This window comes from Maylandia zebra, linkage group LG6 (genome assembly GCF_041146795.1).
Source record: "Maylandia zebra isolate NMK-2024a linkage group LG6, Mzebra_GT3a, whole genome shotgun sequence".
NCBI lineage: Eukaryota > Metazoa > Chordata > Actinopteri > Cichliformes > Cichlidae > Maylandia > Maylandia zebra.
The window spans coordinates 22,428,966-22,444,918 of NC_135172.1; the positions used below are offsets into that span (position 1 = coordinate 22,428,966).

General features: G+C 37.5%; 3 protein-coding genes and 1 long non-coding RNA gene across 5 annotated transcripts; 3 read left to right on the forward strand and 1 right to left on the reverse strand.

The window, feature by feature from the left end:
* The first annotated feature begins 551 nt into the window (after nucleotides 1-551).
* Nucleotides 552-5,452, forward strand: LOC111500324 (ecto-ADP-ribosyltransferase 5-like). The gene is made up of 4 exons (XM_076884869.1): nucleotides 552-3,803; nucleotides 3,898-4,616; nucleotides 5,170-5,217; nucleotides 5,333-5,452. The coding sequence occupies exons 1-4, from the start codon at nucleotides 3,744-3,746 to the stop codon at nucleotides 5,409-5,411; spliced, it is 906 nt and encodes a 301-aa protein (XP_076740984.1). The 5' UTR covers nucleotides 552-3,743; the 3' UTR covers nucleotides 5,412-5,452.
* On the reverse strand, nucleotides 5,071-12,490 carry LOC105940884 (uncharacterized). 2 transcript variants are annotated; one of them, XR_013098949.1, is made up of 5 exons: nucleotides 12,352-12,490; nucleotides 12,115-12,265; nucleotides 10,542-10,660; nucleotides 5,738-5,788; nucleotides 5,071-5,403 (listed from the first exon to the last, which is right to left on the reverse strand). It is a non-coding gene; the product is annotated as an uncharacterized LOC105940884 (long non-coding RNA). The 2 variants fall into 2 exon arrangements; XR_001167531.2 differs by lacking the exon at nucleotides 5,071-5,403 and having other exon boundaries at nucleotides 5,653-5,788.
* On the forward strand, nucleotides 6,674-8,326 carry LOC101478198 (ecto-ADP-ribosyltransferase 5). Its single transcript, XM_024802952.2, has 4 exons — nucleotides 6,674-6,741; nucleotides 6,844-6,939; nucleotides 7,028-7,746; nucleotides 7,984-8,326. The coding sequence occupies exons 1-4, from the start codon at nucleotides 6,712-6,714 to the stop codon at nucleotides 8,051-8,053; spliced, it is 915 nt and encodes a 304-aa protein (XP_024658720.2). The 5' UTR covers nucleotides 6,674-6,711; the 3' UTR covers nucleotides 8,054-8,326.
* cldnd1b (claudin domain containing 1b) lies at nucleotides 10,576-15,247 on the forward strand. Its single transcript, XM_004549463.5, has 5 exons — nucleotides 10,576-10,726; nucleotides 11,041-11,495; nucleotides 11,808-11,909; nucleotides 12,135-12,272; nucleotides 13,864-15,247. Exons 2-5 carry the CDS (start codon nucleotides 11,270-11,272, stop codon nucleotides 14,082-14,084), a joined length of 687 nt encoding a protein of 228 aa, XP_004549520.1. The 5' UTR covers nucleotides 10,576-10,726; nucleotides 11,041-11,269; the 3' UTR covers nucleotides 14,085-15,247.
* The last annotated feature ends 706 nt before the right edge of the window (nucleotides 15,248-15,953 follow it).

Genomic DNA, 15,953 nt, shown 5'->3' on the forward strand with positions numbered 1-15,953 from the left:
CTTCTTTGTCAACCTGAAAGACTATGTGTGCGGTCTAGAACAGGATGAAATACTCTTATCTCCAGCAGAAGTTTTCACTGTGGAGGACATAAATAGCAAAGTTGTGGAGGCAGATGATGATTCTCAATATGTAGAAATTATTTTGAAACATTCGGGGCTTAAAAGCTCTCACAACTGCTACATCTTTTCACGGTAAGAGTCACAGTCTCTCAATTAAAGTGGAAAAAGTTTGACAATTTCCATGTTAGTTTTACAAATGTTTAGTATCGAAATGTAAAGTCAAACTTCAAAATACTTTTAAAGATATAAATATTTTTAAAAAATGTTTAATTTTAGATGTAAGTGCATATAATAAAATGTTTGTCGCATCTGTTATAACTTGTGCTTGTAATATTCATACATACACACAGAAAATGTGTGCATGTATGAATATTACAATAATTCCCCTCTCTGCTTTGTTTCCATGTCCTTAGGTCTCCTCCGGCTGTTGTCTCCACCCTGTGGCTTGTATCAGTGCTTTTGGCCTTATCTTTGTTTTGTTTTTTAGCTGTTTAGCAAAAACAGTTATCATTCAGAGTTTTCTGGGTTTTATCATCTATAATATTGCTGCAATTATTCATACAATGTCAAAATGATTCACGTCATACTTATCTGAAAGATCTTTTACTGTTTGTATGAATCAAGTGATCCAAATCAACAGTTTTGTTTTGTGGGGTGCCTCAGGGATCTGTCCTGGGTCCAATTCTCTTTTTGCTTTATATCTATTCCACCTAGGCCAAATTAAATTGGAGCTGCAATAATATGTCCTATCATCTCTACGCAGATTACATTCAGTTATACTGTTCTTTTAAAGTCTCTGAGCTTTATAATTTGTCTAGTTTAAGTAATTGCCTGACAGAAATCAAGCAATGGTTAAACGACAACTTACTCCGGCTAAACTGTGATAAAACAAACTTTAATTATTGCTCCAAACAATATGATTTCAGAAATTAGGCAGCATATCAGCTTAGAGCCTTCTGCTAAATTGAGCCTTAGAAACCTTGGTGCCATATTTGACAGCTCCATTTCCCTTGAGCAACATTCCAAACAGCGGGTCCAGAACTGTTTTTATCATCCAAGGAATGTTTCAAAACTCAGACTAATGGTGTCAAAGGCTGAACTTGAGATGATTATTCATGCTTTTTTTCCCCTTCCCATTTGGATTATTGCAGTGGTCTTTTTACTTGTTTTAAGAAATCAGCTTTAAATAGTCTTCAGACTGTGAAGAATGCTGCAGGAAGACTCTTAACAGGCACCAACAAAAGATCTCATATTACTCCAGTTTTAGCCTCCCTTCACTGATTGCCTGTAAGGTTTACATTTCTTTTAAAAATTTTAGTTCTAACCTTTAGGGCCCTACATGTTCAAGAGCCCCAGTACATATTTGACCTGCTGAAACCACATTCCGGTTCCCGATCTCTAAGGTCATCAGGTCAGAGACTGGATGTGGAGGTCCTGGGCTGGTGTGGTTACACGAGGTCTGCGGTTGTGAGGCCGGTTGGATGTGCTGCCATATTCTCTGAAACGCCTGTGGAGACGGCTTATGGTTGAGAAATGAACATTCAATGCACGGGCGACAGATCTGGTTGACATTCCTGCTGTCAGCATGCCAATTGCACGCTCCCTCATTGCTTGTGGCATTTTGCTGTGAGACAAAACTGCACATTCCAGGGTGGCCTTTTGTTGTGGGCAGTCTGAGGTACACCTGTGCACTACTCATGATGTCAGATCAGCATCCTGATGTGGCACACCTGTGAGGTGGGATGGATTATCTCAATATAGCAGATGTGCCCACTACCACACATTTGGACTGATTTGTGACCACTGTTTGGGAGGGATGGTTATATTGTGTATCTGGAATGAATTTTAGGTCTCTACGTCCATCCCATGGGGAATGGGAGCAGTAACAAAGGTGTTGCGTTTATATTTTTGTTGAGTGTATTTACAATTCTACTTTGATTATTCATATAATTGTTTGGCACTTTATTTGCCAAATTGTGGTATGTGCCAAATATGGTGTTACAACAGGCTGCCAAAGTATTGTGCAATTTTGTTTTTTGCTTCTATCATATGTTATGAATTATAGACTCAATTTACATCTTGTTTTTATGCATGTTAGAAAAATATATTGCAAACTTTATTTCTTGTCAAGTATTGTGCGCCTTTAAAAGGATGATAAGAAATGAGAGATGGGAATAACTTGCAGCAAATGTTCCTGCTTCTAAAGACACCAGGAATTTCTGTTTCCCGGTCAAATAAACAACATGGAAAATTGAAATAGCTTTGCAATTAATATAATCTGATCACACAAATAGACAAATACATTTGTTTTTCCTTGTGTTACATTTACAAAGTCCAACAGGTTTGTAGCAGGGCAGTAATGACTGCCTAAATGTAACACTTATAATTAAGTGATACAAAAGCCTCTCTCTCACAGACACACAACACACACAGACAGACACAGGTTTCCACCTCATGCGGGGAGCAACTGTTTGATTATCACTTGTTGGGACCTTTTTAAAAGCTCTGGAGGCATGTTAAATCGAGTACACCAAACATGTCTTTGTTTGCTTATTCACAACTTTAAACATCTGAATTGAAGTCCTGTCTGGACCACCAATCCTGAAATCACTTTACTTTGTTTTATTATAGCTATAGAAACAGCTTTTTTTTTTTTTTTTTTTTTTTTTTTAGCTTTAGTCTAATTTTAGTTTACTAAGATTACAGTAGGTTTAGTCAGCTGAACCTCCCTCCCCACCCTGGGTGGATCAAAATGTTTTTGTCTAAATTTACTACACAAGGACTTCCAAACTCATCCTGCCTTTCTACACAACTTCATTAGTTATAATAGGATCTTATCTCTCCAGAACAATTTTATTTAATTTTTAAGTGTCATTACATTTCATCATAGTTTTTGTCCTCGTGAATTAGTTTTAATTTAGTTATCATCTTTTCATCATTACTAATACTATTATTCAACAAAATTACCATTCACTGACTGTCTTCTAAACCTGACATTGCGTGAATCCACCTAATAGTAGCCCAAATTGTAGAGTTTAGTAATAAAAAGTGCTGTCAAAGTGCTCTGCCGACCTGAGCTTTAGCTTTAGCAAACAGTAACAAATGCAATTTTGTAGTTAACCCCTTTCTTTGGGAAAAAGTACAAAATTTAAAAGTGGGCATGGAACTGCTTGAGTTTTTTTTTTTTTTTTTCAATTTTAGAAAAAGTCTACATTGAAGAAGTACTGTGGGACTTGGCCTCACCAGTTACGCCAAAAAAAAAAAAAAAAAAAAAGAGCTTACAGGAACTCAGTATCTGAGGCAGAGCCAATAAGGGGACACCATTTCCCACAGTGACAAGTTACAATCTTCTACAGGAAAAACTGTAGAGCTGCATTGTAGGATAACTTATTTTACTCCCCAGAGTGTGTTGTGCTCATCGCTGCTCAGAAATTGGATAGACTCTTTTCTGTGAGTTGCTAAGACAAGTTTTTTTTTTTGGTTCTTGCTCCAGGTATGTGATTTTCTGTCTTTTCAACATTTACATTTTTAAGTTGACATATTCCAAGAAAACCAAACAAATATTAGATTATTTACATCTTTCCAAATCCAAGTTGACTGTGAAAAGTGTTGAACTCTTTTCTACCCACATTTGATCCTGCAATGCTTTCTTTTAGTCTCTAGAAAAAGAAGTGGATAAAAAAATGGAGTACAGAAGAAAAGTGCTTCTTGCTACAATAATTTTCAGAGCTGTCTGCTACAAAGTAAGAAATGTGTTTCATACAAATTTTTTTTTAGAAGGTTGGAAAAATTATTCACTAAATAATGAGTTTTTAATGTGATACACCTCAATTAAAGGTGACTGCACAGGATACAAGAGTACTGGATGTCCAAAAGACCATAGATGTTGTGGATGACCAGTACAAAGGATGCCGTGATGAGGCCATGAAGAAGTTCATTGAGTCAGATGTGTTAAAACAAGAACTAAGCAACAGTGAAGGATTTCAGAAAGCGTGGAATAAAAGTATTGAGTGTTCAAAACCGATTCCAGGAGGAAGAAAAGAGCATAGTGCTGCACTTTCAGTCTATCTTAAAGGAGATCGGCCTTTCATAAACACACTGAACAAAGCAATAGAGACAATGGGTGGAAATGTTAGCATCTATGAAAACCACTTCCACTTCAAGTCTCTTCATTTCCTGCTGATGGACTCCATGAGGCTGCTGAAGCCAAAGGAGTGCAAGAACTTTTATGTTCTGCTAAGTGGTCAAAACCAACCACAGAAAGGCTCCACAGTGAGATTTCCAAGTTTCACCTTAGCTCATTCAAACTATGAAGAGCCAAACAATTATTATGATCTGTTTGAGGACATCATTTTAAATATCAAATCTTGTTTCTTTGTCAGTCTGGAAGAACACACTTGCACTAAAGCAGGGGATACATTTCTCTTATCTCCAGCAGAAGTTTTCACTGTGGATGGTGTAAATAGCAAAACTGTGGAGGATGGTGAAGAATATGTTGAGATTGTTTTGAAACATTCAGGACTGAAAAGCTCACACAACTGTTTTATCTTTCCGAGGTAAGACACATATTATCTCAATTAAAGTGAAATATTTTGTAGGTTCATTTCCCAAACATTAAACTTTGAAGCGCTTAAATAATTTTCATTGTGGTGTTAAACACACAAAGGAGATACAAACATTTAACTTGTCCAAAGTACATATAAGAAAAATACTTCACAAGACACACAAGAAAATTGTAAAATATACCTATTTGTCTCAATAGGTATTTAATTTTTTTTTTTTTTTTAAATGTAGCTGAACACTTCTAACAAGCGGGGAAAATAATTGGTGTTGTATAAAACAGCCTGTTGCTCCGTTACAGGATGTAACAAATGCTGGAAATACAAAGAAATGACTGGATTATACTCGAGGTTTTGATAAACTTAAAGATTTCCCAGCTGGAAAGCATGAGGTGACATAAAAAGTGAAAAAACCCAAACAGGATTATGAAACCCTGGTAGGGTTTTGGATGTGGTTTGAATAGTTTGGCCTGATAATGCTGACAGCATTAGTAAACGAACGCACACATCAGCACATCGCTTAAAGTATTATATTCTGCTTATAATTCAGGGTCTCAGGAGAACTGGAACCTTTCATAACTGTCACAGAGAGAGATAGGTAAATTATTATTATTACAGTTTTATTTCCATATCTACAGGCCGGACAAGTGGCAGAAAATGGATGGATGGCTGTTACAATAATCTCTTTCTCTACTTTGTTTCCATGTCTTCAGGTCTCCTCCAGCTGTTGTCTCCACCCTGTGGCTTGCGTCAGTGCTTGCGGCCTTATCTTTGTTTTCTTTAACTGTTTAGCAAAAACAGTTATCATTCAGAATTTTATCATCTACAATGCTGCTTGGTTTATTCTTCCAGTTTGTTGGTACTTTGTCTGGCAGATTGTGCTATCTGCCAAATAAGGTGTTGCATTAGGCTACCAAAATATAATCAAATATTGTTTTCTTTTTCTGTCATATGTTAAAATTATAGGCTGAATTCATGGATAATATGCGTTATAATTTCAATGATTCTTGTTAAGCATTGTGTGCCTTTAAAAGGATGATAAGAAACGAGAGATGGGAATAACTTGCAGCTTTTCCCAGCTGGATTCAGACTGGGTATTCTGGAGTTTATGGTGGCACCTTTAACTCCCACAGCCGGAGTGTTTCCAGGATTTTGTCAATGGGCTGGCACTAGAAGACCAAGAACAAGGCAGAGTGGCACATAGAAAATCAGAACGTTTATTAAAAATTTATAAAGGGGTGCAGAAAATTGGCATAAAATACACTGGGTTCAATTTTCAGGCTCCTGAGCATAGCCAATGCCGCCTATCAATGAACTGTGACTGTGATAGAAAAACTGAAATTTTCTATCCATAAAACTAAATTCAACATCAATTTCTTTATTGAACTTTCTCTCAACATTAGTGAACTTCTTCACTTTTTACATTTTCCTCAGTGACGATTTTTCAGGGAGCGGATTTTTACGATAAACATGCCGTCAGTGTGTTTCCTGAGTTAGTGATTATCTTCCTGCTTCTAAAGAAACCACACCTTGATGTATCTTTCCATTTCTCTGACAAATAAAGAGCATATAAAATGTAAAATGCTTTGCAATGAATTTAATCTTATCACACAGACATTTCAGACATCAGTAAGTTTTTTTTCTTATGTTACATTTGAAAACATATTACATCGTTGGTCCAGCAGCAGGGCGATAACTACTGTCTAAATGTAAGACTCATCATTAAGCTACACATCAATGAAATAAAAGCTGATTGCGTACACACACACACATTCGCTGTAAAGGCTAAATGTTATTTATATTCATCTGTGAGGCTCCAGTTCATTTTTTATAAAGTCTGCATTGAAGAGGTACTGAGGTATTTGCCCCCATGAGCTATACTGAAGCCATGCTAGATCAGAGCTATAAAGGTAATTTATGGTCGAGCTTAAAGGGGCTAAACCTGAACCAGCTTACAGGAACACAGTAATGTTCCTCACTAAAGCAGAAAGCAGAAAAAGTTACTTTCTTACACAGGAAAGACTAAAGGGCTGCGCTGTATGATAACTTGTTCCAGTTCCTCAAACCCTCGCTTTCGCTTTCCTGCAGTTTGATGGGCCCCTTGCTGTTCTCCCTGCTTCAGGTAAGTTTTTAGTCTTTTCAGTCTTTTAGATTTTGTCACTTCCAAGTTTCTGGACCATGTAAAGTGTTACCGAACTTTCTCTATCCATATTTGATGTTTCAGGGCTTTCTTGCACTCTGTAGAAGACAAAGAGGCCAAAAAATGGAGAACAGAAGAAAAGTGCTTGCTGCAATAATTTTCACAGCTGCCTGCAGCAAAGTAAGAATCATGATTCAAACAAATATTAGAAAGTAAGAAAAATTATAAATTTAAAAATGGGTTTTTAAATGTGATATATCAATTAAAGGTGGCCGCAAAGGATACAAGATTACTGGATGTCCAAGAGACCACAGATGTTGTAGATGATCAGTACAAAGGATGTCGTGAAGAGGCCATGAAGAAGTTCATCGAGTCAGACGTGTTAAAACAAGAACTAAGCAACAGTGAAGGATTTCAGAAAGCGTGGAATAAAAGTAACGAGTGTTCAAAGCAGATCCCTGGAGGAAGAAAAGAGCATACTGCTGCACTTTCAGTCTATCTTAAAGGAGACCGGCCTTTCATACTAACACTGAACAAAGCAATAGAGACAATGGGTGGAAATGTTAGCATCTATGAAAACCACTTCCACTTCAAGTCTCTTCATTTCCTGCTGATGGACTCCATGAGGCTGCTGAAGCCAAAGGAGTGCAAGAACTTTTATGTTCTGCTAAGTGGTCAAAACCAACCACAGAAAGGCTCCACAGTGAGATTTCCAAGTTTCACCTCAGCTTATTCAGATTATGAAGAGCTAAAAAGTGAAACTGATCTGTATGAGGAGGTCGTTTTAAATCTCACTTCTTGTTTCTTTGTCAACCTGAAAGACTATGTGTGCGGTCAAGAACAGGATGAAATACTCTTATCTCCAGCAGAAGTTTTCACTGTGCAACGAGTAGAGACAAAAACTACATGGGATGATGACGAATACCTTGAGATTGTTTTAAACCACTCAGGACTGAACAGCTCACACAACTGTTACATGTTTTCACGGTAAGATTCATATTCTCTCAATTAAAGTGAGTTTTTTTGTATATTCATTCTTCAAATATTAAGCTTAGAACTGTTAGTTCAACTAGTATTTAAATATTTAAAGGAGATACAAACATGTCACATGTGCCAATTCGATATAATAAAAATATAATAAAAATACTTCACACACAAAAAAGTAAATTATTATTATTAGTAGTAGTAATAATCTGTCTCTCTGCTTTGCGTCCATGTCTTCAGGTCTCCTCAAGCTGTTGTCTCCACCTTGTGGCTTGTATTAGTGTTTGCAGCCTTATCCTTATCTGTTTAGTAAAAACAGTTATTGTTTTCTACAATACTGCTTTGCTTATTTGTGTAATTGTTTTGCATAGTTTATATGGCAGAATGTGGTATCTGTGAAATATAATCAAATATTGTTTCCTGGTTCTGTTGTATTATGAAGTCATGTGATTGTATGTCAACAATGGTGATTGGATGTCTAAAGATAAAAGTGAAAGAGGGGAGATGCAAATGGGTAAATGAGTATGAAAAGCGAGCTTTTCTCCTGTTAAATTGCTCTAATAAAATATCCAGCATTCAAAAAGTCTAAATTGTGGACATTCTTTTTTTTTTTTTTTAAAGTAAAGATAAGTAAAGTAGGATACCGGACCTGCAAGGCTACCTAGCGCCAGATACTTTATCAGAGTAGGCAGGATAGATAGGCAGAACTGGGTGAATACTTTCACCCTTTGGCTCCATCCTAGCTCTGCACTGCCTTCTGGGTAGTATCGATGGGATCAGAGACTAGACTTTTTAAACAGAGAGCCAGTCCAGATTTTAAGTACTGGGTTCCACAGATCAACACAATGATGTGACAGACAGATAACATCATACAGAAAATAATTACTTCAAGTTATTACTGCTAAAGGTGGCTTATTTGTTTTTGCATGTAATTGTGCCCAAATATCAGTAAAATAAATACCATTGGTAAAGTTCCACATATACTGAGTATTAAAGAATCTGCTCTCACTGGTTAGTTGAAATAATTTTTAGTTCAAACCTCTCACAGGATCACATCGTTTTTTTGTTTACACAAATAAGCTCACTAGTTTCAAGTTACTAAACAAAACAACTAGGATATAAACTTTGTACAATTTGTTGCAAATATTCAGACTTTTGGTGTTTTAAGAAAACATTTAAAACTCTCAGAAAGCATTAATGTAAAAATATAATGTGTTAGATATAACCCGATAAAAAATGATGCCTTTTATTGGGTCTCTGTGCAGCTTGATGTGAAGGGTCACGTTTAATCTTTAGGAGAAGGCATTATGCGTCATTCCTGTTAGAAGTTCATAAAGACACCACCACTACATGTTAGAGTGCAAACTTAATCTTCAACCAGGTAACTTAAAGCAGTTTGGTAAAGCAGGAAAAATATCTCCCATGAGGCTCCTTGCTTGTTATCAGGCCGCTTGTCCCAGGCTGCACGCATGTGTTTTGATGTAGCCTGTTTTAAATGATAGCCCTCCTTGAGACAAGCACCTTGGACTTTTCGACTGATTTTACCTCTTTTGCCACCAGGGATCTGGAGTCCCATGAAAAATATATCACTTTCGACCCCGCCACTTTAATACTGCAAACATGGATCAATTTTCTGTTTAGAAAGAAGATGAGAAGATGTTTAGAAGATTGATGAGATATGTGTTATCCATTTATAGTGTTATTAGATTTTCTTTTTACATTGACTGGTACATATGTGTATACTTTTTGGTAAGTAAATTTAAACTCTCATCTATTAAATGGTGTAAAAGAAAAGAAAAACTTGTATTTTTATATAAAGTATTGGCAAATATAACTTAAATAATCATTTGGATATTAATTTTCTAACAAAGTCTAGCAAAATAAAATATGTTTCTGATTTGAGACCTAGTGAAGCTCAAATAGCTTTTAAACTGATTTAGCTTACTGAAAGATCTCACCACCTGCAACAGTCACAGTGTGCAAAATATATGCAGTTGCACTTACACTGCTCTTTTTATGTGGCTTATAATGACAATGTATTATTATTACAAAAGACAACTCCCCTACTTTAGGTATCAGTGGGGCTGGCTCATGTCAGGACTATGGGATTAGGAACAGCTAAGACTGAGCCAGTGGTTTGGTCTGGCAGCAGGTCAGATGATGGAGGAAAAAGTGATTTACTATTCATATGTACAAAGGGTCTGCCAGCACCAGTTACATGTTGGGTTAAATAACACACAAACACACTATTTTCTGTTCAGCATGTTGAAGCAAGACTAGAAAAGGTTTTGTGTGTGTGTTAAAGTTTTTTAGGAGTAAAATTGAGGTTTTACCAACTGCATACATATCTGTGACTATTCCTGAACCTAAACAGTTTGTGTCAAGGCAGTGTTGGTTGGGAGCACCTTGAGATGACTGTTCTTGTGACTTGGTGCCATACAAATCACATTTAATTGAACTAAGCATAAATTGAATAATGTCTGGTCTCCTATATGTGATGCAATATCTACCATAACCACGACAATTAAAAGATTACATTTATAAATAAGTGTAGTTTCAAATGTATTATGTAATATTTATAATTGTTATAGTTTGTAGGCACTTCGCTTGGTTATGGTTTCTACATTCAGTTTCCAACGCTCTATCTTGCGTTAGTCAGATTCATTCATAATTAAAACATATTTTATACTATGAATTATGATTTTTTTTTAAATTATGACGGAATCTGGCTGATTACTATTAAAGCGTCACCCTTTCCACAGATATCGCGACAATACTGTTATTGCGAACTCTCTTACCTGGGATTATCATCAGATTTCGCGACACCTCTCCTCCGAAGCAGAAGGTGGCCATAATGCACAAACTCATTCCATCAAACGAAGAAGAAAAAACAGGCGAAGAAGAAGGCGGTGGTCAGCTACAAATTGATAGAGCAGAGAAGATAAGATAAGGCTATAACTGGAAGGTTTTGGCCAATAATGAGGTAAAAAAAAAAAAAAAAAAAAGAGCTCGAGTGAAATCTGTAACGTTCAGGTGTCTGTTAAATAACTCGATAATGTCGCACTCTGCTGCAAGAAGCTATGTTTAGCGTTAGCTGGCAAGTAGGATGCTAACTTCCTGACAATAACACTTTGTTATTGTTAGCAATGTGAAGCAGAGTTAACGTTAATAACATTAATTATGGGTACAAAGCAGTTATGATCACTAATTACTGGCTAATTAAGCTACAAACGACGCTAACCACCTCGTATTGCGTACTTGTTGCTTATGTATTTTTTATGTTGGATTCCTCGGCAGGCTGTGAACGCTTCTGTGGACCTAATCGAAACTGCAGCAAACATGCAGCTTAACTGAAGAAAGCACAATGCTCGGATACTGTGACACTTCCAGTGCCTACTGACCACATGCCGTGGAGCCAAAGCAACAAGCCGACAACTAATTGTTAGCCTTCCATCTCAGGAAGCCAAACCTCATTTGACACTGCAGACTGTGTTTGTTCTCCTAAGGAGCTGTCTTCTTCTCTACCATGGTGGATAACCGGTACGCCACAGCTCTGGTTATCGGCTCCGTGCTGAGCCTGCTGGCCACAGTGTACCTCTCCGTGGCTGTGGGGACTCAGCACTGGTATGAGTACAATACCCCAGAAGTTAATAATACAACGCACAGCGAACCCGTATACCCCAACGGCACTCGGGCACTATGGTGGAGGTGTATCCTGGTAGCCAGCCCCTCATACTGGTTCAAATCTCCAGGTATTACTCACAGTGGCACACCTGTTCAGCGTCCTCACTGACCAATACTTTGTTTGATGATAGTGCTGCCTTCTAAATTTAAGAAGAAAATCTGGAACAAGATTTGTCTGTTAAACTCTATTTTTAACTTTAAGGAATTTTATTTAGATTAATTCTGCACATTGATTTACGTCACTGACTGTTCTGCACTCAGCATTGGTTTAACCAGTGCACTTGATTGTTATAATGCCCAGTCCCATGTTAAATGCTTTACATTGTTAATTAATGAGAAGACTTAGTTGGATTTGTGTTCTCTGACTTTTTTGGCTTTAGATCGGAAGATGGAAACCCGCTGTTCAAGCTTTAGTCTTTCTGATCAGTTAGGTACAAAGTATAAACCTGGAAATGAGGAAGAAGAAGACCTGCTAAGAACATGTGAGTGTATCCTTACTCTCCCTCAATCTATCCAGGGAGACCTGTAGTTCATAAAATATGTTTTGTTTTGTTTTTGTTTTTTCATTTTACTAAACGATTCTTACATTTTTTTTAACCCATCTTGGTCACATCTGCTCCCTTCACTGTCTTTACTCGCACATCATTTGTTAAACATTAGAAATTATTGACAGAGTTTGAGTTTAACCTGCAATGATTGTTGTGCAGACTTGTGGAGGTGCCAGTTTCTGCTGCCCTTGGTGTCTCTGGCACTGGTGTTCCTCAGTGTCCTCGTTGGGGTCTGTGCCTGCTTGTGCCGCAGCTTTACCCCGACCTTCTGTGTGGGAGTGCTCCATCTTCTTGCAGGTGAAAGAAACACACACATTTATGAGCATAAAAACTATAATATCTTGCATTTTTCTGAACTGACAGTTTAATTTCTTACTATTTTTACTGCATGAGTAATGTTGACAAAAACGAGTGGCACAATCAGTTCTAGGTCAAGCAGACTGAATGGTTGGTCCTTATCTGCTGCTGAATGTCATTTACACAGCTGGACTTGCAGCTACTGGCATGCAGTTTTGAACTTACAAGTTACAGGTGCATTCAATACAATTAGTGTCTCTTTGATCAGGCAACAAAAAGTGATTAAAAGGTGATTTCCAAATGCCCTTTATACACATGACTCCACATGACTTTGAGACAGTGTTTTAACTGACCATAGTGAGAAACCTTTAATGTTTCACTGCATCCAGTTTAAAGTTTTAGAGTTGGAGCTATAAGGTAGAAATAAACACAGAGCAGCAAGTGTTAATATCCTCTTTTCCCCACCATATTGTTACATTTACGTCCCTGTTATCCGTTTCTCTGATAACATCTCCGATTGATTCAGCCAATCCATTTTGAAGAGGAGTCCAATGATGTGTCAAATGACCTTTTTTATGTGAGAACCTGAAGCACAAAGCCCGGTTGAACAAAGATGGTCAATGCCCACCAGTGTGATACCTATTATCTCTGAGTGGACCTTTAACTTTTGTGAAGCTAGCTTACACAAAGTAATCCTGGCTATGAACATACTTGGTAGTACACCCCTCTGTAGTGACTTTCGGCTTCAGCTGTGCATGGCTTACTAGGGCTATAGATACCCAGAACCCTATAAAATCCTACACCATAACGTACAGCTTAACCTGATGTGCACCTTCCTAGAAATGTAACTACACGCCTGGTTCACACAGCCTGCAACCACTGTGATTGTCCTGTTTAGTGCCATCGATTCCTCCTGTGAATTTCCAGCTACTTATTTACTTAATTTATCAGTGAGAGAAAACAATCATAGCATCGGTATGATTGTCACCAAGTTCCTGGAGGGAGTTTGTTGAAACTATTGGAATTGACATGAGGGGAGAAGTGGAAAAAGTTGAGGGACAAATATGTTTGCCCCATAAAAAACTGACCATAACAACGAGTGGGGACCCAGGAGGGGAAAAAAAGTCTCAGAATTCTGTTTGTTTTGATCTTGGCTGGCAGTGCGTGTAAAACCCTCGGACACGACCACACGGCAATTAACAAATAATGCACTTGCCCCGAGATAAATGTCAGCACCAATGTCAGCCAGGTTACATCGCAGTCTCTACAAAGATTCACAACAGAAGTCAAAATGTATGCAAATCATCCAAAACCAGCGGTGCTTATTCCTGAGGCTTTGAGACTGACGACCTTTGAGGGTCCCCAGAACCCACTTTGAAAACCACTGCACAGAACATTTGTTCAACAAAAAACTTCCCTCTGCTTTCATTCATTTACTTTGGTCTTAGCCAGAGTACAACGAAGGTGGAGTTCATCTGCTAGATTTGTTTCTGCTTTGCATTAGAAGCTTAGTCCTTTTTCCAAATGACCACAAACATAAACGTTTACATGATCTCATCCCGTTCCTTCATCACTGCTTTTGACTCCTCAGGTCTGTGTTCTCTGGGCACCGTCTGCTGTTTCCTGGCCGGGGTGGATTTGGTCCACCAGAATTTCCCTCTGCCTGATGGGGTGGAGGGCACTTTGGGCTGGTCTCTTTACCTTGCCCTCATATCCTTCCCTCTGCAGATGATGGCAGCTGCTCTGTTCCTGTGGGCGGCCAAAAGTCACCGCAAAAATTACACTCGCATGACCGCTTACAGGGTAGCGTAAAAGAGAGACTGACAATCATACAGTTTAAGACAGCTTACGGGTTTCATTACATCCTCAGAAAATGGTTTCCTGTTAGGAGAGGATGTAACTAGGATAAAGGGTGCTTTTCACTTCATCTGTAACAGAATTTTCATACTTAAAAAAAGGAAAAAAAAAATTTACAGTATCTCAGACCTGTAGAAAGGAGTGTTGGTTTAATACCATTTGAGTTATTTAACCAGTGCTTTTTCTTGCATTTCTAACCTGTGTTTTACCCAAAGCATGTTCTTAATGGTTTTAATCTTTAAGGGTTGCAGATCACTTACTATTTCTGGTGTAAACCATGTTTTTTTGTGCATTATTTTATTGCCTTCTTTTTGGTTGCCATTTTCTTCTGAAGCTGCTCACCACATTGCCCTTAACTTCACACCTGGAGTTATCCAGGACATGGTAGCTTTCTCTGTGCATGAAAAAATATTAAACAAGAGTTTATTTTATTTTATTTGTTTTACTTTTTTTTTTTTTCTGCAGTTCTGTTTTTACATAATTTAAAATATCCAGCCTGTGCATGCCTTTTCATCATCGTCTGTGGTGATTGTTCATTTCAGCCTGTGGTATTTTCTAAGTGTCATCACAAATGTGACCACTCATCTGTCGCCTGTGTTTGTAGATGTATTAATTTAGTTAGTTTGAATATTTAAAAAGACAAACAAAAAAGCTAAAGTGATGCCACACAAACCTGTGACCTTAAGCCCCAAATGATCTGCTATACTGCCATTTTACACAGGGTTTGCTGCTCAACACCACCTCAATGTTTGCAGGCTGGAGTTTAAGTCGGTTCTCCCATCCTTTCAAACAGTTACTTGTCTGACGGCTTTGGTAAGCTTTCAGATGTTTACTGTTGATACAGTATGTCAGCGTTTCAGTGTGACTTTTTAAAATAACAATCAAATTTTCCAAAAAGTTCAAATCCTCTTGAATCTGTGACCATTTACACATTTTTGTGTGTACAAAAGTCCAAAATGAGTAATATGTCAGCACTGAACAAAACAAACTGTAATGTTTTGTGTCAGAATGATTTGTTACATGTCTGACGTGTATACACTCTGGCTTTTTGTAAATGTTTTTATGTATCCAGAAGCACACTGTACTGATTATGTCTTAATAAATTTGGCATTTGCTGACTTTTATCTTTGTTTCATGTAATCCCTTTTAACCTCCTAGGACCTGGCGTTCACATATGTGGTCATCACATTTTGGGTTGTCTAGACCAAAATACTAAATTTTGCTCTACAAGGGCCTGATATCCACTTACGAGGACATACTGCCACTGTTCTATCGAAATTTAAAATGAATGACCTCTTATGTGGATCTAATTTTTCTCAAACAAAAATCAGGTAAAAGAAAAAAAAAAAAGATCAGGTAATTCTGTTTTTACATTCATCAGATCCCAATCAGCAAACAGAAATTAAAAATGCATGCCATGAAAGAGTTTGGGTCTTAGGAGGTTAAAGGAGACGAGTAAAGATGAGTTCTTACTTACAAGCTTACAATGTCTTGTCTTGTCTTACACATCTTCAGGAAGAACAATGGCAATTTGATATATTTTGTGAAAACAACAAAAGAAAATTTGAAAAAGAAAAATGCACTCCTATAGAGTGTGAAAAAGAAGGGTTTTTCAAGATCCAATTGATCTCAGGTCAGCAGGCAGCTTGCTCCAAAGAACAGGACCTACAGCTAATCCTGCAGTGTCAGATTTTAGTGTAAGTAGTTAAAAAAGTGTTTGCACATTTGGAACTGATTGTAGAAATATTTAAGATATTGCTGATGATCTGAGAGGTGTCGGTCATCTGTTTCGTCCACAGTTGACAAGAATCACTTCTCATCCCA